This window comes from Zosterops lateralis (assembly GCF_965231275.1).
Source record: "Zosterops lateralis genome assembly, chromosome: 3".
Taxonomy (NCBI): Eukaryota; Metazoa; Chordata; class Aves; order Passeriformes; family Zosteropidae; genus Zosterops; species Zosterops lateralis.
In genome coordinates this window covers 67,563,249-67,583,771 of record NC_139764.1, presented here as the reverse complement: position 1 = coordinate 67,583,771, position 20,523 = coordinate 67,563,249, and the positions used below count along the sequence as shown (strand labels likewise).

At 43.4% G+C, this 20,523-nt stretch overlaps 2 protein-coding genes across 2 annotated transcripts in view; both read left to right on the top strand.

The window, feature by feature from the left end:
* The window catches only part of SLC16A10 (solute carrier family 16 member 10), a 65,156-nt gene extending 58,721 nt beyond the window's left edge, over positions 1-6,435 (top strand). Inside the window, exons 5-6 of the mRNA XM_083857164.1 lie at positions 806-1,034; positions 2,263-6,435. Coding sequence (XP_083713290.1) covers positions 806-1,034; positions 2,263-2,498 — 465 coding nt within the window. The 3' untranslated portion in view covers positions 2,499-6,435. The remainder of the gene's footprint in view (positions 1-805; positions 1,035-2,262) is intronic.
* A 1,483-nt stretch (positions 6,436-7,918) lies between these two features.
* Positions 7,919-16,413, top strand: LOC310907192 (sodium-dependent glucose transporter 1A-like; the record flags this gene model as incomplete). The annotated part of the gene is made up of 4 exons (XM_083857163.1): positions 7,919-8,311; positions 8,397-8,565; positions 11,086-11,202; positions 13,750-16,413. The coding sequence occupies 4 exons, from the start codon at positions 7,919-7,921 to the stop codon at positions 14,988-14,990; spliced, it is 1,920 nt and encodes a 639-aa protein (XP_083713289.1). The 3' UTR covers positions 14,991-16,413.
* Positions 16,414-20,523: the final 4,110 nt, after the last annotated feature.

Genomic DNA, 20,523 nt, shown 5'->3' with positions numbered 1-20,523 from the left:
CGAACAGCAAGAGAGGCATCTAGTGGGGATTGTCTGCATTGCATTATGGAAATCAAAAATTCTTAGGAAAGAATTACTGTTCTGCTGGAGTATTTGTTGTCATGGATAAATTTAGCTTCCTTGATGTTTTATTGCAGTTAGGTGGAGCATTGGTTTCTAGTGCTTAGATATGGATGGTGCACAGGCAAAACTGTTGCTGCTTTTACTTTCTTATTAATTCTGCTTCCTTTTGGTGAAAGACAGTTTTATTTCTTTAATCTAAACCAAATGAATAATCTAAGATAATATTAGAAAATCTTTGTAAATATGCATAACTACACCAGTACATCAGGATACTTTTTTTTTAATGGAAAAATTTATTGTTTTCACTTCTGTTGAATATAAGCACCCTTAAATAATCACTCATAATACTGGTTATTAGGATATTTTTACTTAAAACACTGAAGAATCTAATTACAGTATTCCAGATATATTAAATTTTTAATATTTCTGTGACTTATTTCTCAAAAAATATTAGTGCATGAGAAATGACCTTACACAATCACTGTAGGATAGTGGATTACAATTGCATTTTCAAAGCTTACAAAATGGGTAGTGGAATTTATTTCCCTATCATGAGTTATATGTTTGTTTCATCTTAGTATGTAACTTCTGATGGTGGTAATCCATGAAGACTGATTATTTTAAAGTAAATACAGGCAGGCAATTTAATTCACTGCCAATGCAAGGAGGTTCATGTGGTCCCTTATGGGTTTACAAATTTGATGCGATGCATTTTTATATTTTCTTCCTTGTTCATATTTAGGTGGCCTCATTCTTTTTTATTGGGCTGATGTCTATGATGATTCCACTGTGCAATGTCTTTGGAGCTCTTGTTGCTGTCTGTCTCTTCATGGGCCTGTTTGATGGGTGCTTCATCTGCATTATGGCTCCTATTGCCTTCGAGCTCGTTGGGGCTCAGGATGTCTCCCAGGCCATTGGATTTCTGCTTGGCCTCATGTCAGTGCCTATGACAGTTGGTCCACCCATCGCAGGTGAGTGCGGGCAGGGTTTGTAGCTGTAAATGTGTTTTTATGTTTCCATGACTTTTTGGCCGTGTTTCCCATTCCTGCATCACGTGCAGAGCTTTGCCATCTGAGGTTTTCCCTGTGTGTGCTTGAGAAGATACAGGAAATTTACCTGGTGCTCATGAGATATTATTACACTCTTCAAAGTTTGCTCAGTCTTTTTCATTGTTTTGCAGGTGTAAAATGTTCCTCAAAAGAAACATAGATAGGTGTCCGGTTAGATTTAGGACCTGACACTTTTCTTTTTGTACAAGTGACAGCCTGTTGGGTGCTCGTGTTACAGAGAACCTCCAAATTATAATCTGAAAACTAACTGGATTCCAAAATTTGTTCATGTTAAAACCATTGTGAGGATAAAGGCTCCAGTCACTTTAATTGCTCCTCATAAGTAGGAATGCTGGCTTTCTTCATTCTTTGGTGGAGACAGACAAAGTACAAGTTTTGAAGATGAAAACTTGGAAATTCTTGTGAGGTAGAAATAGCTAAAGCTGTATTCCTCATCACTGTAAAGGTGATATACATAAAGCTGTATTCCTGATGATTTTCAGTGCTAATTTACCCTGAGGTCTGGTGAATGCTACTGAAAAGTATTTCGTAAGATGTAATTGAACTATGCAGCATTATAAAGGACAAAATTTTAATGCTAGAACAACACAGACTTGGTACTTCCTGATCTGCTTCCTACTGTCAGAGCTATTAAGACAAATAGAATTTGACTAATGGGAGGAATTTGGAGAGAGCAATTAGAGCAAATTATTGGAAAACACACTTTTTAATAAGGGGCCACGAGGAATGCAATATGTGAAGTATATCTAGAATCAGAAGAACCAGTTCTTCTAATGTATCAAAGGCAACTGTTTCCAAAAGAAGGGAGAATTTCTCTAAGTCATGGCAACATACAGGTGCTGGAGAAGTTCAGATGAGCAACTTTCAAATAGGAAAGATGGTGCATGTTTTTAGTGGATGGTTATTAAGCAATTTTTAATTGCTCAAGGGGTGACATACTGAGCTCTTCATTACTGCTCCAAGTCAGCTCTGGAATACTTCTCTACCTGCATGTACACCTCTGTTTGGCCAGGTTCTAGTGGTTATAATCTGTGCCAGCTCTTGGGTTTCTGAACCTGAAGCCACGACCTGTTTTTTGTAGATTCTTGAAGCCCCTTTATTTTGGAGTGGTAACTTTCTGCCTTTCCAGGTTTGCTGCGGGACAAGCTTGGCACCTATGATGTGGCATTTTACCTGGCTGGAGTCCCTCCCCTCATTGGAGGAGCTATTTTGTGTTTCATCCCCTGGGTCCACGAACGGCAGAAGTTGAAAGAGAGAGCAAAACCTGTTGATGGAGAAACTACTGAGAAAATGCTGGAAAATGAAAGCACTTTGGTGTCAGACACAACAGGAAAGCCAGTCAAAGAACTGGATTCTGGCTTTTGATGCCTTTTTCTTTTCCCTGCACCATCCTGACCTCCTCCTATTGAAGCTAGATTTCTACTTTTTGGCTGAAGATATTAGTGAAATACTGAAGTCTTGAACTATTGCTCAAATTGCAAAACAGCTACAAGAATCTTTTATACCATTGAGCGTTTTTGACAAGTCTTTGAATTTGATTTCAAGCCACATTTTCAAGGTATTTGAAGTTTTGTAGCTTTAGTGTGTACGTGCGTAGTGATTCTGTGTGTGAAGAGAATATTTTTCTAATCCATCAGAACTGATTTCTGGAAATGTGAAAGCTGTTTTTCCTTCACTGACCTGGGATTCTTCAATGATGTCTATGATCCATCCTCTGCAGGCACACCCCTGGGTGTTTATACTGGATTATGTAGTAGCTCTTAAAACTGATCTGGTTTTTTTTGAAGTTTATCATGCTGTTTACAGTCATTTATAAATCTCTATCATGAACACAAATATGCATCTTTTTGCTGAAATGATTGTTTTATTAGAAAGCTAAATTATTATACAATTGTTGAAACACTCACTTGTTTGAATTCACCTTTCACAGTAGCCCAAAGAACATTAAGGATGGCATTTTTGATGGGCTCAGGTTTTGAATATGTGCAAACCAAGCTCCAAGTGCACACACTTTCAGAAGTTAAGCTGCTGAATAAAAGATTTTTTTTATTATTATTATTATTTGGTGAAGGCAATACCCTTAAGATGTATGTGTATAAATCTTTTTTCAGCCAAACCTCAGAGTAGTGAATAGTTTTGAAACTGTACTGACTAATTATTTGGAGCAGTATTGTGAATTAAATTTCAAATTATTCTGTTGTACTTGTTAAGATTTCTTTTTTTTTTTTCTTTTTTTGTAAAACCAAGACAGCTTTAAAGGATACATTCTAAGTGCAATACCAAGTTGTTTTTAATGTGGAAATATACACAAGCTATGAAAACAACCTTCAGCAATTAAAGATTTTTGCACTAAGTGAACATGCAGGTTTCTTACAGGTCTTTATAGCTGTGCTCAGTTTCCTGTAGATTATAGCAGGTATTGCCATATTTTATTCAAATATAAAGAAATGTCTTTGCATGTCTTATTTCTTGCTTAACTTCCTAAACAAATGGCCTCATTGCTTATGTATTCTTAGGTATTATGCTTGACTGTTTGTCAAGCAAGTCACCTTTTTCTGAAAAATGTTTAAAAGCATAATACTTTGAGATGAAAACGCTGCTCTTCAGTTTATCATCAAACACTTCTAAGCACATTGCTTTTCTGTGGACATGGTTCAGCAATCACTGGAATACTTAACCATTCTTTATTTCAGGTCCATTTAATACCAATATTTTTTGTTGCCTCATTAAAAACTGTCATAGCAAAGAGTAAACTAAATGTGACCTGGACAACATGTATATTTAAGTGCTTTTTAAATTAATAACTGTTCTTTACATAAACCATGGAGGCATACTGTTTGTTTGTTTGTTTTTATGGTAGCCTTTATTATCTTTTCTATTTTCATTCTTCTTTTTCCAGTGTTCTAGTAAATTGCTCAGAAAACCCATATAAAACAGCAATACTGTGGCATTTAATGTTTACATCTAGCAACTGACAGAAGTTCTTTAAATACAATCATGCAAAGCATTCTAATCATTGCAGACCAAAGCTCAGGCTTTTTAAAAATATATTGCAGAATTTCAATCCCTACTTTGCATGAGTGAGGTCTGAAAGAACTGAATATTAAAATGTTAGAGAGACATATATGGAAGGACTTGGAGGTGGGGGGAAAAAAGCCAGTCTGGAAAACTGAGGTTCCTTCAGGTTCACTGGGACTTGTGCTTTGGCACATTGTAAGTACTTCTACAGATGTCACTAAAATGTGCATAGTAGTGTTAATTAAAATTACTGCCTTCATGACAAAAGTGATTCTGACAGCCAATGCTGCTCTTGTCTGGAGTGTTGCTGTAGAACATGATATTCAGTATTATTTTCCATTTGGGCAATGCAGACGGGTGTTGTTGGCTAAGTGTGGTAAAAGACTTGTTTCCTGTTGTTCTGTTATGAAAAATTAATGTTCATCACAGATCTTACATTTCATGGGTTTAAGCCCTGAGTTTTATACCAAAACCAAAGCTGCTGCTCTTTTTATCACTGGTGCAATTTGAAATGATTGTGACTAAGTATCTTGGTGTATCATGGTATCTTTCCAACTTGCTGCTCTGCATCTCTAAATTATCTGGGAGAGTATATGCAATAATTATTGTAAAGATTTATTAATGACATGGAAATGGTGTATCAATAGTATAGATTAATTATTGCTATGCTGTTTAAAAAAAAAATAAAAATCCAAACTCTGATATTTGCATAAAATTTATAAAAATCCCCAAACCAACAAACCAAAAAACTGCAAAACCCATGACCTCCATGAGGAGGGTACAATGAGTAATTGTTTAGGGGTGATTTCTCTGGTAAAACCAGCTAGGGATATTGGATGAGAGGGAAGCAGAGTTTAGGGGGAAGGAATCTCTGCTGGTGTGATGGTGCTGGAATAACAATCCAGTTTCTGATGCAGTGCTTGTTTTGCAACAATGCCAAAATTGGAAAGGCTTTTTAGAGAAGATAAAGTAAATTACTATTTAAGAACTCTATTAGCATCTTTTCTGTTAGCTTGTGTCTGTGGGGGAAATGCCCAGTTGCAAATGCTCTTTGCTGGAAAAAACATGAGGTGTTTGTGTCCTAAAGTTAGGTAAGATGAAAAGCAACCTTAAATTGCTTGTGCTGAGGCTGACCAACCACTGAGAAACTTACTGAGAGAGATACTAGATTCTGTATGCCCTGAGATTTTAAAAATGAGGTTAGATGACTTTATTTAAAAACAAAATAAAATAAATCCCCAAAGAAACTAAAACAATAAAAACCCTACACAGATAGCAACTATTCAGTAAATTTATTTTTAAAAATATTTAATATAGTAGCAGTGGAGAAAAGGACTGAATATTCAATTTTATTTAAACTGAATGAATGCAAATAAGATTCTGTAACAATTTATTTTTAGGTATGAAAACCTGTTGATGGGAAACATGCTGAAATCGTGTTTTGATGACCCAAATCATGCCAGCCTTAATCTTCTTGGGCGTGGATTCTAAAATTAAAATAGTAGCTTAATTCAAGAAGAACCCATAATCACTCTGATACATCCCTCTCTTGAGAACAGTTGATAGAGTACTTTCCATAGACATTCTGTTTATAGGATACAAGAATTGTAATCATTTTCCATGGAACGTTCTCAGGGTAAATCTTCAGAAGAAAATTAGTAGAAAGAGGTTCACTTAACATGGCAGTGTGACATTTCCAGTCCCACGTGGTGCTGTCATTTAATACACCAGATCTTGACTGCTATGAAGAGGGTGTGTGTGTATCTATAAATACAATGTATTTTGACCAGGGCATGCGCAAACATTCTGCATCTCACTAGAGGAGGAGTAGCTCTGAAATGTGAGAGATGGCTGAGGAAAAGGTGATCCCTTTCTCTCTGTGCCTCCCTGTTGACAAGCACAGCACCAGCAGAGCTCCAGCCAGCCAGTGAGTTTCCAGTCATGTAAACTTTGGCATATGTGCCCTGTGCCTTCTAGTCTATATGTATCTTGTGTCCACAGCTGTAGTGTTTTGAAAGGGCATATGGTAAGATTAGAGTGATTTTATACTAAAATGTTTGCTAATATTGACAACACTGACATGTTTAAGTATCTTTATAGACTTTGTATTTTGTATGTTGTTTTTGATATTAAAGGGTACATGTTTTGGTAGCCTTAACTCCATTCTGTCAAGTTCTGCTTTATGTTAGAAGGGTAAGGAATGAATGTTTAATGTTCTTTGTGGTGCTAAAGTAACTGTGATCAGTCTCAAATTATTCAGAATAAAGATGGTAGTTCTAAAGTGCCCCATTTGTTACTCCATGCATCATTTTGAAATGTAATTTTGTTGTACTCTGATAATTATAGAATTTAGTGTGCAGAGTTTTGTATAAAAGTCTTTACAGCTTTTATTGCCACTGTTGTCCTCATTGCATTTGCTCCTACATTAATATATGATGCAGCCCATTTTAAGACTAATGATTTAAAACCTAGGCTACTGAGGTGCTTATTTCTGAAAAAATAATATCTTCTCTATTTTCCATTCTGGGGCTTAGTATCAAACTTGCAGAAGCAGTTGCAAAGGAAAAAGGCAAAAGGAAAATTGAGGGAGGGAGGGAAGCTGGAAAAATAGTTTTAAAAATAAATTTAATTTAAAATTAAATAAATAAATTTAAACAAAATAGGCCAAATGTTTATTTTCTTTAATAAATGTATCTGATGATATGGGTGAAATATTCCCTTTTCACCTGGGGTTATTCTCTAGGCTGCTTGTAGTTCTGCCCAAAACCTTTATTAGTGCCCGGTTGCTGTTGCCACTTGTACACACTCACTGTACAAACTCCTTTGTAAGTGTGTAAAACAACAGTGAGGAGAAGCCTGGGGAACACATTTCAAATACTGCTGTACCTTTTTAAACTTGCTTTTATAACAAGGCAAAATACTGACCTCTAGAAATGTGGTTTGGTGGTTTGACTTGTGTGTGGCCACTGTTATTTTATAGTTGGAATTATTTTGTGTGGAGCCGTCTGTACCGCCGGCCGTATGAACAGGAGCTCGGCTGTGTTCTGTTCTGCAGACACCTCACGGCTCAAACTCTGCCCTCTCGCCAAGGGAGGAACGTGGGATCCATCAGCTCTCACTGTTATCTGCCAGTGTTACTTGTAGCAAGCAGGTACATTTTATTATTTTTTTTTTTTATGCCTCAGTGCACCCAGGCTGTCCTGAACAGGAAGGTACTTGCAACATGTTTGCAGTGCCAGGAGAAAGGGAATGGGTTGCTCGCTGTCCCTGCACTGGTGTGTCCCAGTGTCTGCTTGTTAGGAAGGACTTGCAGAACAAAGCAGTGCAGTTTGGAATTACCTTTTGAGTTGTTTGTGATGCTTAAACTTACCCAATAGGGTGAAACTCGGAGCCCTTTCTTACAGGGATCAGAGCTCAGTGCAGACAGGGAGCAGAGCACTGGGAGCTGTTGCACACTCCGGGAGCTGCTCCACGTGTGTAGTAGGAATTTACGTAGTTTTAAGTGTTAAAACTTCTAATGCCAGGCATGATTTAATACCTGTCCTTAGCAGAGCCAGCAGTTCTCTCTCTCCCGAGCAGCTTTATCAGCGTGACATAACACAGTGGCTGTGGAAGACAAAGACCTTTTATGACGGGCTGTTTGAAAGGTCGAGTGCAGTTTGAGCGATAATACAGATTAAGAAGAAATAAACTAATAAATGCAGGTTTATAAGGGCACTTCCTCGGGCCCGGAGCACAAGCCCGGAGCGGTGCCGGCTGCCCCGGGGATGTCGCTCCCCAGCGCCGAGCCGTGTTCCCGGGAGGAGCCCCCGGCGGCGGAGGATGCGGCGGTGTCGCCCCCCGCTCCCGGTCCCGATCCCGCTCCCGGTCCCGATCCCGGCGGTCCCGCTCCTCCTCCCGCTCCTCCCGGCGCCGTGCGCGGGGCGGGGCCGGCGGGGCCGCGCTCCCCGGGCCCGGAGCGGCGCTCGGAGCCGGCGGCGGGAGCCATGCCCGAGGCCGACCGGGAGCTGCGCGTCCGCTTCATCGAGCCGGACGAGGCCGAGCCGGGGCCGGGGCCGGGCGGCGGCCGCTGGAGCTGCGGGAGCTGCGGGAGATGCGCGGAGGGCGCCGCGCTGCGCTGGTGCATCACCGGGGTGCTCTGCGCCTCCTTCCTGGGGCTGGTGAGTGAAAGGGCGGGCGGGGGCGGCCCCGGCGCTGCGGGGACCCTTCCCCGGGCCGGGGAGTGACCCCAACTCTGCCCTGCAGGGGATGAGCATCGCCGTGCTGGGACCCACCTTCCCCAACCTGGCCGCCAACGTCGGCAAGAACGTCAGCGACATCTACTATATTTTCGTGGGCCGATCCCTGGGTTATTTGGGCGGGTCGGTGGTCGGCGGGGTGCTCTTCGACTGCATGAACGCCACTCTGCTGCTCGGTGAGTGCTGCCCCGCCGGGCGCTGCCCGGGGCCACTTCTGCTTCTCCGCGGCCCCGGAGGGAGATGAGGGGCCTTTCCGGGGCGGGGCGGGGCCGGGCCCGGGAGCGGGAGGGTCGGTGGGATGTGCTGCTGTTCCCCAGAGCCCCGGGGGCGGCTGTGCCGGGCGCTGCTGCTCCCACAGCTCCTGCCCAGAGCCCGGGCCCGGCACAGCCGCCGGGAACTGCCATTGGACTGAAAACACCTCCCTGCGCTGGCCAAATGCTGCCTTTGCTGTCCGCTGGAAAGTCCAGCTGGGCTTATTTTAGTTTGCATCGAGTAACTGCAGTGTCGGTGCTCTCGGAGCGGAACAGGCTCCGGCAGGTCACTACAAGGCGGGGAACAGGAAGCTGTTTTGGCTGCTGTGTGTGCAGCAGAAACCTCCAGCAGCCCCCCTGAGGCACATTTGTGTGGGGCAGCTTCCCCTTCCCTTATTTCACACTCATCAGTCACCATCAGCTTCGTGCACTGGATGAAACTCTGTGGCATTTGACTGGAGGGCCAGAGTCAAATTTTAACTTATTTCAAGTGGGAAACATTCATTACTGTCTGTAGTGGTGGAAACATTTAAACGGTGGGAACCGCAGTTGACGAGTTTTCTGGACTTGTGGGAACTTGCTCCTGTAGGAGCCCAGGAAAGCTTTGCCCAGGCAGAGCAAGGCTGCTCAGCCATCAGGGTGCCAGGAGCCGCACTCCACATCCAGAGAGGAGTGGCTCCTTTTAGGGCTGTGCTGGTGTCTCATTCCCGCAGAGACTCTCAGAACACACCTAAAATAGTGGAAGCCCTGTCTTTTTTACTTTCACCTGCCTTTGTGCTCTAAATTAGGGATTAAAATGTTTACCAGGGCTTGCTCTTCTTCTCCTCAGTTCAGGGAACTGTGCCTGCCTTAAGGACCGTGCTCTGATCATATGGTCAGTTCAGATAAGATCCCTTTTTCTGTTGCTGGTGATTGCAGTTGTGGAGTGAGTTTCCTTTAACCTCCTCCTTGTGCACCTGACAAAGTCAGACTTTGCCTTCTGTTATGGCATCAGTGCACACACCTGTAGAAATGCATTTTAACTTGAAATAGTTTAGTAGTTCCCTCTTTTCCTGAGGATCGCTGTCTGCCAGCAATGCTTGGGAAAGGATGGATGTCCTTACCCTTTCTGGTTTGGTAGTGCTTATGGCAAGACCATAATTTGAAACTTGTTCTCATTTTTATCATCTGAGGACTGCCAGTCAAAGATTTTGGCTTGTATAGTTTTACCTCCCATCTTTCAACTGCTGGAGCTCTATAGAAAAAAACTGTCTACAGAGGAAAAATTGGAAGCATCATCTGTGTTTGTCAAGAAAAATTTTAAGTGCTGATCATCAGGCATGGAGCCGAAGTTGACAACTGAGCCCTTGCTGAGAAGTTATTTTTCAGGTCTGAGTGGGGCACCTGAGGAGCTGTGCTTAATCTTCTCCATCTCTAGTGTTTTGTTTATGCAGCTCAGCAAGCTCACCTTCAAAAATGTTTTGTGGAACGTATGCTTAGTATCTTGCTGGGACTTTAGGGTTCTGGACATAGCTGCTGGATTTTTTTTTTTTTTAATCCCCCTAAATTCTTAATTACTTCAGCCCCCATTGATGTTTTAAGTATCTGCTGCATCTATGATCATGTATTGATTTGAAAAATTATAATAGAGGCAGCTGAACTGGTACAAGCTTTCTAAGAACCTAATGCTGTCTGTTCAAGATATTAATTGCAGATGGTTTTGTTATGGAGACAATTATAAGCATAGAATTGAACTGGTGAACTTCCTCCCAAATTGTAATAAAAGCAATTCCATCTGCCAAAAATATTTTTTGAAATGGCATGTTGTAAATGTAGCCAGTAATGGGAAAATGAATATAGTTAATGAATTGCTGCACAATTTATTTATGAGAAATTTTGTAGTTCTGTCTAAAATTCCAGAAATCCCTTGGAATACATCCCTTATGTGGGAACAGAATATAAATAAAAGTCAGCATCTTTATATGGAGATCACTTGGTGGACAAGGCACAATTACTTTATAGGATTTTTTTAAGAGCTTAGTTATTTGGGCTCTTTTAAAAATGGAGGCAAATGAAATGTTGTGCAGTTCTCAGAGGACAGGCTTGACAGTGTTCAAACCCGTGTTTTGCTGGTTGAACGGTAAAGTCACATTTCTAAGTCAGAAGACTTCTTAGTGTCCCAGCAGGAGCTGCTGCTCTCTTTGCTTTAGCCAAAGAAGTTTGTCATGCAGGTCATTCATTCCTAATGAAATTCTTTTTTTTTTTTTTTTTCCAACTGAAGAATGATTTGTTGATCTTTCTAGCTGCTGCTGCTAACCATGGATTGAGGTATTTATATTGCATCACTTATTAGGATTATCAGTAACTTTAATAACCATGAATTTATTTGTATTTCTTGGTCTTCTGTGTTATTTAAATGGAAACTGTAGTATGTGAGTTTCTTGTTTTGTTTTTTGACCTTTCCAGCCTTATCCATGCTTGGAACAACAGCTGGTCTTTATGTGATCCCCTGGTGTAAGGAATCCCTGCTGTTAACAGTCTTGATGTCAGTTATTGGAGGTTCCATGGGAATTCTGGACACAGGTAAGGGAGCCTGTGGTTTGACAGTTCTTCCACCAAAATAATTGGGAACTTCAAGCATACGAAAACAGTTGCTGGTTTTTCTTGTGATACATCTTGAATTAAAAGAGGGGAGCTGTTTTACCTGGCTGTGATTCTTGGGTTAATCTGGTCCTGAGGCTTCCAGTGTTGGTGTGACAAGCCTTCCTCTAGGGGTTGTGAGATGGGATCTCTCTTGCTTCCTGGAGAAGATCTATTTGCATTTCAGTGAGCCATTAGAGGCATAAAAGAAATGCCTTGTGCTCTTTAAGCAGTGTTTTCTTTAAATTACTCATTTAGTAGAAGCTGGTCAGGATATGGTTCTTTAGCATTAGCTGGGCCTAAGCCAGTCCTGAGCAAAGCTTTGGTGTTTGATATTCTTACAGCAGCTAATATTCTTACAGCAGTTATTCAGCTGATATTCTTACAGCAGTTGGCAGAGTTGTTGACCTACAGCTCAGCAGCAGCTGGGGGTTCACAGCACCACAGTGCCCATCTCCCTGAAATAAGGGATATTTTCCACCTTTGGCCAGCCATGCTTAGGTGGCTGGGAATACTAATTTGTTCTGTCTCCTGTGGCATGGGCATACTGCAAATGGCCTGGGCCAAACACCCCCAAACCCAGGACTTCTGCTGGAAAACTGTTCAAACCCAGCTTCTCAGCTGAGGCTTATTATTGGAGGAAGATGATCTCAGGGATTTTTTCCAAGATAATGATCCTTATGATCGTGGGATGTGTTGGTGAAGTGGCAGAGCAAGTATAGGTGTGGTCAGAAAGGTCAGTTTTACTGGAGGTATGGAAAATGAACTCCCACAGAAATGAGTCTCCAGGGCACAGCTTAGACAGGGTGGGTTAGGGAGGGCTGGTTTTAGCAGGCAGTTTGCATCAGGAGGGAAGGCCACAGCAAAGGGTTTGGGCACGCTTAGAGGTGCCTGGGAAACGCTGGAATACTCGCAAGTGGAGATAAGGAAAGGCCCACAAGTACATCAGTAAGCAGAGTGTTCTGGCCTTGCTGTAGCACGTGGTGGTGAAGTGACAGCAGGCAGCCCCTCCTGGCACCTCTCCAGCCATGCCCCAGCAGCGTGTGCTGACTCTGCTGCCCCACTGCAGGAGCCTGGGGATGCTTGCTAACCAGCAAGGTACTACTGGAGCTGGTTGATCACTTTCAGAACAGGGTTATATCGGACAAAGAGCTGACTCATGCGTTAGCTTAGCCATCCAAAGAGCTCTGGAGGCATCCCAGGCAGGGCCTGGCTATGGTGGCTTGGCTGGTTGGCAACACAGACAAACGATGGCTGCACATGTGAACTGCCTGCCTTAATTCTGTGGGGCTTGAGGGAGCTCTGCTAAGATGTAAAAAGAGCCTGGCACAGGATCCAGTAGTGAAGAGATGGTTTTGCATGGCACGGGTCGTGTTAAATAAACTGAGTGCAGAGCTGTATTTGCTGCCTGTGGTAAGATTGCTATACATGGCACTTGGTTTAAAAATTCTTTGTATGGGGAAATCTTGTCAGCCAATGGTAGAAATACCTTCAGTGGGTGTACTGCTTGGATCAGTCCTCAGAGCCAGAGAGACTTCCCCTGCTGAGCAGAAGCAGCAGAAGAAACTCACAGCAAGGCAGTAAAGCAAAGCTGAATTGATTTGGTAGAGTGCTGAGTGACAAGGGCTGCTGTACTGCAGCACAGGAATTTGATTACTGGTTTTCCTGCATTCTTCTGAGGGACTACTTCAAAACGCCTCTCTGAGATCTCATTTCCTACCATTATTGTTGATCTAACGGTGCTGTACTTTGGTATTGATGTAAGCCCTTCTATTTTTGGAAAGTCATTTGAACACAGTGGGATGGGCCCAGCCCATCAGAAGCAAATGAATTGTTATTTTTCCTGGGGTGTTGTTTGATGAAGCCTCTGATTCTTAGAATTGGGTGTTGTTGCTTTGATACTTAAAGAAATGAGAAGCAGTTCAATTTCCCTTTTCAAAAAGGATGAAAAATGCTGCAAATTGTCAAGTAGGGTAATTAGAACCCTCGAATCACAAGGTCCCTAGGTTGGAAAATGCCCTTAAGGTCATTGGGTCCAACCCTTAACCCAGCACTCGTGAGTCTAGCCCTAAACCATGTCCATAATGCCACATCCACATGGCTTTTAAATACCTCCAGGGATGGTGACTTAACCACTTTCTTGGGCAGCCTGTTCTAGTGTTTGACAACCCGTTTCCATGAAAGAGTTTTTCCTAATAGCCCATCTAAACCTCTTCTGGCACAGTTATGTCTGTCCATTGCTGGTGGATTAAGCCACTGTGTGACTCTTGGTTTTGCCTGCTGCGAATATCCTCCTAAAGCTCAAGCAGTCACATGGATTTAAGGCAGAATTTCAGTTCACTGCTGTTTTGCACATTGTATTTGCTAAACCAGCATTATTGTACATTGAATTAGTAATATAGGTTATGGTTTGTCTGGTATTGTTGTTCATTTCTTTTATATAGTATCTGGTCTCGGACTAAAATGAATCCTTCTCTCTTTGATCTGCAGGTGCCAATGTACTGGCACTGAATACCTGGGGATCAGAGTCTGGGCCACACTTGCAGGCTTTGCACTTCAGTTTTGCTGCTGGTGCATTTCTGGCTCCAATCCTGGCTAAAATGGCCATGGGGGGTTCTGAATCTGAAGAACTTGCAGGGACTGAAAAGACAAACCTGTCTGTCCTGAAGTCCGTGCCAACAGCATCAGCTGCATCAACTACAGCAGCACCGAAAGACCATCACGATGGAGATTTTCTCTGGTCCTATATTATCATAGGGACCTATGTTCTCTTTGTTTCCATCTTCCTTTTTGCATTGTATTCAAAGAGCAGCTCAGCTAAAGAGAAATCAAAGGGTTCTGCACAGAAGGGCAAGCTTGCCAAATACCACTGGCCTCTCGTTGGTCTCCTGTTTGTATTCTTCTTGTTCTACGTGGGAGCAGAGGTCACTTATGGCTCTTATGTATTTACTTATGCAACGATCTTTGCTGAGATGACGGAAAGTGAAGCAGCTGCTTTGAATTCTGTCTTCTGGGGCGCGTTTGCCGTGTGCAGAGGAGCGGCAATATTCGGTGCTGCTTTCCTGTCCCCTGCCACCATGATTGTGATAAGTCTTGTGTGCTCTGCTGCCTCCTCATCAGCCCTGGCCTTCTTTGCACATTACCGAGCCTTGCTGTGGGTGGGAACCGCCGTGTACGGAGCGTCCATGGCCACCGTCTTCCCCAGCGGCATTTCCTGGATAGAGCAGTACACGGTTATTGAAGGGAAATCGGCTTCTCTGTTCGTGGTGGGCGGGGCACTGGGAGAGATGTGCATTCCTGCCGTGGTGGGCTATCTCCAGGGCAGGTTCCACCACATCCCTGTCGTTACATATGCAGCCTTTGTCACTTCTATAATGACAGTCCTGCTCTTCCCTGTGATGCACAAACTGGCCAACGTTTCCCAGGAGAATGACTTGAAAGAAGTGAGTGACAGCGAGACCCGGAAAGCTTTGTTGACAAACTTGAGGCTTACTGAGGAGGAGGAGGAGGAGGATGTGAGAGAGTGGAATGATACAGACTTTGAGGTAGTAGAAATGAATGACAAGCTGAAAAACTCTGTGCCGGACTCCTCTCCTAGGATACCACGGGACTCTCCAGCTGAAGTCTCTCTCCAGCCCCATCTGGACAATGTATTGGGTGATTCTCCAGTGGTTACTGATGGCTCCCCTGGGAGACAAAATGGGATTGTTGACTGGGAGAAGAGTGAATAGAGTCAAAGCTCTTTTTTTTTTTTTTTTAAATTTTTTTTTTTTTTTTTTTTTTATGGAAATGCATTTGAATTGTTTCTGTTGTTAAGTGGTTCAGGAATCCTTCCATAGTGGTGCAGAGCTCAGTGTGTTCATTTGCGCAGCCCTTTCTCTTCTTTCAGCCTGCAGGAATGTGTCTTGGAGTGGGAAGGTCCTCAGTGATGTGAATGAGGCAACATGATAAATGTTTGGCTATGCCAAGACTGTTAAAACGTAAGAGATGTTTTCTAAATGGGAGACATGCTTCCAAGGAGGAGATGCTGTAACAGCAGGGAAAGAAGGGGACTGCTCAAGCTACTCAGTTTTTTGAGGTGGGTGAAAGGTGCAGGTCTGAGGTGTTTTGTCCAAAATGGTTTCATGAGAGAGGATAGAGGTCTGTTATTGGTAATACTGAACTTTCCTACCTGGTGAAGTGAATAGGTGTCTTGTCTCTGCCTCAAGTAGCCCTGACACCTCGACAGTCAAGGGTACGGCTCGGTAGCAGGATGAACCTCACCGATCCCTGGGAGCTCTTGCTTGCCCAAAGGAGTGAAGCATCGACAGCAGGAAAAAAGAGGAGGCTGTTTAGGGTTAACTGGTGGCTTTATTCATCAGAGTGTCTGCCCCAGCAGACACCCCTCAGCAGAAGCAGCGGGGAAGAAAGGCGAGAGAAAAAATGGTGGGAAACCCCCCAATGTAAGACCTTTTATTGGGGAGAGGAACTCAGGGATGGGTCTAACTGGGGACGAATCAGGGACCAAGGGAGTATGGCTCTCCAGGTAAATGACATATATTGTAACAAATCAATAACTCGGGTGGGGAGACAGCTGAAGTCTTGTCCAATCACTTGGGGTTCTTCCTGGAACTTTCCAGACTTTTGGGAGAGACCCCAAAGTGACAGACAAGACCCAGGGGCTGGATAACTTCTGACTGACATATAACTGGGGTTGGGATGAAACCAATAAGGGTGGAACATGGGTAACATGGGGCAAACCATTACAACTTATAAAAAAGGATATAAAACAAGGAACAAATACATACATAAAACTGATAAACCCCAAACCACACCATTACAGTGAAGGAGGAGCATTTCTACTGCATTTGAAAGTTGTGTGTGATCAGATCAGTTAAAATTTCTAGTGATCCCCTGCAGCTTTAAACTGAATAATCTTTTGGCAGACTTTAGGAGTTTTTGGTTCTAAGGCACAGACAAGAAAAATCTGGAAATTTATTTCTTGGGAGCGGAACCATGCCTTTGGGTCATTTAAAAGCAGTTTATGAGAACGGGCACAAAAGAGGTCATTGTTTATCTGCTCAAATGCAAAACTCCAACCTACTAAACAGTAGCAACAAATCTAAATAATCTGAAGTATTTGTGATTTTAATTATGGCACTACTCCTGAAATCAACAAATTACGCGGAAGATGATAAAATTGTTGTAATCTTTGAATGGTTTGTGTTGGAAGAGTCCTTGAAAGATCATCCAGTTCCAACCTGCTGCCATGGCAGGGACACCTTCCACTGGATCTGGTTGCTCAGAACTCTATCCAGACCAACCTTGAAAGCTTCCAGGGATGGGGCATCCACAGCTTCTCAGGGCAGCCTGTTTCAGTGCCTCACCACCCTCACAGGAAAGGGTTTTTTCTCCTGGTATTTAAATCAAACCTACTCTCTTTCAGTTTGAAGCCATTACTCCTTTTTCCTATCACTACATGCTCTTGTAAAAAGTCCCACTCCATCTTTCTTGCTGGCTCCCTTCAGGTAAGAGATTCCTTAATATATGGTATTTTTAAGCCAGTTGTTTAAGGTTATAGCAACTTCTCTGGCTTCCTGTGCCAAGACTTTAACAAGGTAGTGTGTTACAATGAAGATTTGAGAAGGAGAGGGAATTATCAATGAGACAATCCTTTCCAGTATGACCACTTGCCTCTGGCTGGTTGGACTGGTGACATTTGGGTTTTATTTCTTTGGGGGATGACATGGAGATGGACTCTCCCTAGCGGAGAAGCTGTGGTTTGTATGTGTAGGTTCATTGCTGCTAAGCAAGAAGGCCTGGGCAGGCACAGCCATGCCAGGGAGCCCTCCCAGTAAGAGAAAATAAAAAAAAGTAGCAGCAAATGGCAAAATCTGTCTCTGACTAGTAATCTTGCCATTTGTCAGCTTGGAACTCCAAATCAGTCAAGTGTTTTTTTAAGTCTGTGTGATCAGACTGTACTCTTGTTGGGATTAACTTTGCACTTTTATTAGTATTTTTCTGGCTACAAGGGTTGAGAACTGGGTTGTGATAAAAACTATAAATAAATTTTGACTCAAAATTGTTATGGACTTTCAGCTTTAATTGAGATTTTTGAAGACCAAACTTGTAAGTCATAATATTACTAAATAAAGTGGTTGTGTAGTGGTTTGAGAGCAAAACCAGTGAGACTCCAAGTCAGAAATACAATTTAATAGGAAAGAAAAAAAAGTAAAATAAATGCAATAATACAAAAGCGCACTGACAGAGTCAGAATACAACCTGAGCAGGGTGGTGAAAGCAGTCCTGATGAGCTGGTCTTCCTGAGGCAGTGATCCCGTAGAAAGGTCTGATAGCTCTTGTCCTCTGGGAATCCAGTAGGTAAGGGCCCCTTGTACTGTCCAAATCCCAGTTTATATCCAGGTGAGAATGCTTGGCTCTTCCTCCTGGGTGGAGCATCTCACAATGGGATGATGTGTTGTGAAGTGGGTCCTTGATGGCCCATTAACAGAGATAGTTCCCAGAAGGAGTTTCCTGTGAGTAATGGGCAAGGCGTTAATGGGCCATTAGCAGAAGACAGCCCAGAGGGAGGGGGCCTGGGAAGAACACTGCCCCACCTGGTTTAACAGTTCATGAAGATGGTGGCAGAATAAACACTTTGTGCACATCCTACACTGCAACCCAGTACACTCATCACGGATGATTTTCCGTGCTAATTTACCTTTGCAGTCTGGTGAGTGCTACTGAAAGGTACTTCATAAGATGTAATTGAAGTATGCAGCATTATAAAGGACAAAATTTTAATGCTAGAACAGCACAGACTTGGTACTTCCTTGTCGCCCCTGCATTTCTTGCTTTCAAGTGTTTGAACCTTTGCCGCAGCTTTCTCACGCTGCTTCACATAAACAATATTGTATTCTTAGAATTTATCTGTATGTTTTGCGTACTTGTTCTCTGAGAGAGAATTTGACTGATGGTCATATTGACCAATGGAGTCAGGAGGTTGTAACCTCCTTGGGCCAATCTTGGCCCTCTGTACAAAATGTATATAAGTTGTTGGAGTCAGATAATAAAGAGCCTTCCATGTTTGACCCTGCTGCTGCCTGCTGTCCTCTGTGAGGGTCCGCACCCACGTCGCAACGTGTTGCTCCTCTAAGGGCAGGGGTAACAAGTGGTGACCCCAAACGTGTCAGAACGGGGTCTCCTGTCACAAATGGTGACCTCAAATGTCTGAACGGACCCCTGACATGGGAGAACAGGTCACACTGGTGACCTCCGACTGCGAGAGAACTGCACATTGGGTGGACCTCTGTGCCCAGTGAGAGACTGCAGCTGCTCTGCCCTGAGGTATCGTGGTAAGAGATAATGATCTCTAAACCCTCCTCAGATGAGGAAACCCTCATGGTGGACTTTTGCCTTGAGGTCCTCCAGAGAGAAGAAGTCTCCTTCCCTGGAAATGCTCTCCAGAAATTGTTCAGTTATGTTAGAACTCATGGGTTTTTTTGCAGCCTTCAAAAAGTTTTTTTTACAGCAGAGTGGAAGTCTTTGGGCGACTATCTGCTCCAGGTTTTCTTTGCAGATCGCAGTGTGAAACTATTGGAACTGATAGCAACCTGGAAAAGGCTGGAGATGGTTTTGCCTAAATTGCAGCCTTCCGGCTCTGAGGACAGCTCCAGCCTCATCGGGCGGGGTTCCAGGGAAGACGGTGGAGTCATTCCTCCTGCTCCTGCCCCTCGGAGATGGGTGGGACAGCCGCCCCCCCTTCCTTGGAAATGCAGCAGCTTGGGAGAAGGCCTGCCTGCACTCAGCACAGCTGCTGAGGTGAGCATGGGTCTCCCGTGGAGCAGACCCCTTCCCCACCCACACCTCATTGGCGGTGGAGTGTGGGAAAATGTGGGGCCAGCCAAAGTCCCGCGGGACCGGAGAGATCAGCGCTCCCCAGTCCTGTGCCGCAGAAGCGGCGGCGGAGGCGAAAGATCGCCTCTCCCCACTCCCCCCCGCACCGTGCTTTTCTGGCCTTGGAAGCACCGAGAGCGCTCTTGGATCAGGCAGGCAGGGTGGTTTTCGTGGATTGTCCGCACTGTGGAATGTCGATAAGGTATTCTGTGTGGGCGGAGCGGCCCCAAGGAGTGAAGGGGCCAGCCCGGGATGGGCGATAAAGCTCTGCAGGGGCCAGTCCCGCCCTTGAGAAGGGTAGGGCGGCAGCGAAGCCATCCGGCATTGGAGCCCCCGTAGCCGTGGCTCCACTGAGGAATGTGGAACCGGGACACCCTCCCAGCCCCCGTCCTCTCTGTGCCGATCGTGGCACTCCCCCGAACCGCCCGTGTCTGTGGGGGCAGCGCTTGGTAAGTGGGACACGCCTCCTGCAGCGCTGCGATCTCCCCCCGTGCCCGGGTCGAGGCCGCGCACAGGTATTTGAAGTTTTGTAGCTTTAGTGTGTACGTGCGTAGTGATTCTGTGTGTGAAGAGAATATTTTCTAATCCATCAGAACTGATTTCTGGAAATGTGAAGCTGTTTTTCCTTCACTGACCTGGGATTCTTCAATGATGTCTATGATCCATCCTCTGCAGGCACACCCTGGGTGTTTATACTGGATTATGTAGTAGCTCTTAAAACTGATCTGTTTTTTTTGAAGTTTATCATGCTGTTTACAGTCATTTATAAATCTCTATCATGAACACAAATATGCATCTTTTTGCTGAAATGATTGTTTCATTAGAAAGCTAAATTATTATACAACTGTTGAAACACTCATTTGTGTTTGCATTCATCTTTCACAGTAGCCCAAAGAACATTAAGGATGGCATTTTTGATGGGCTCAAGTTTTGAATATGTCCAAACCAAGCTCCAAGTGCACACACTTTCAGAAGTTAAGCTGCTGAATAATAGGTTATTATTACTATTATTATTATTATTATTATTATTATTATTATTATTTGGTGAAGGGCAAATACCCTTAAAGAATGTATGTGTTATAAATCTTTTTTCAGCCAAACCTCAGAGTAGTGGATAGTTTGGAACTGTACTGACTAATTATTTGGAGCAGTACTGTGAATTAAATTTCAAATTATTCTGTTGTACTTGTTAAGATTTCTGGTTTTTTTTTTTTTTTTTTTTTTTTGTAAAACCAAGATAGCTTTAAAGGATACATTCTAAGTGCAATACCAAGTTGTTTTTAATGTGGAAATATACACAAGCTATGAAAACAACCTTCAGCAATTAAAGATTTTTGCACTAAGTGAACATGCAGGTTTCTTACAGGTCTTTATAGCTGTGCTCAGTTT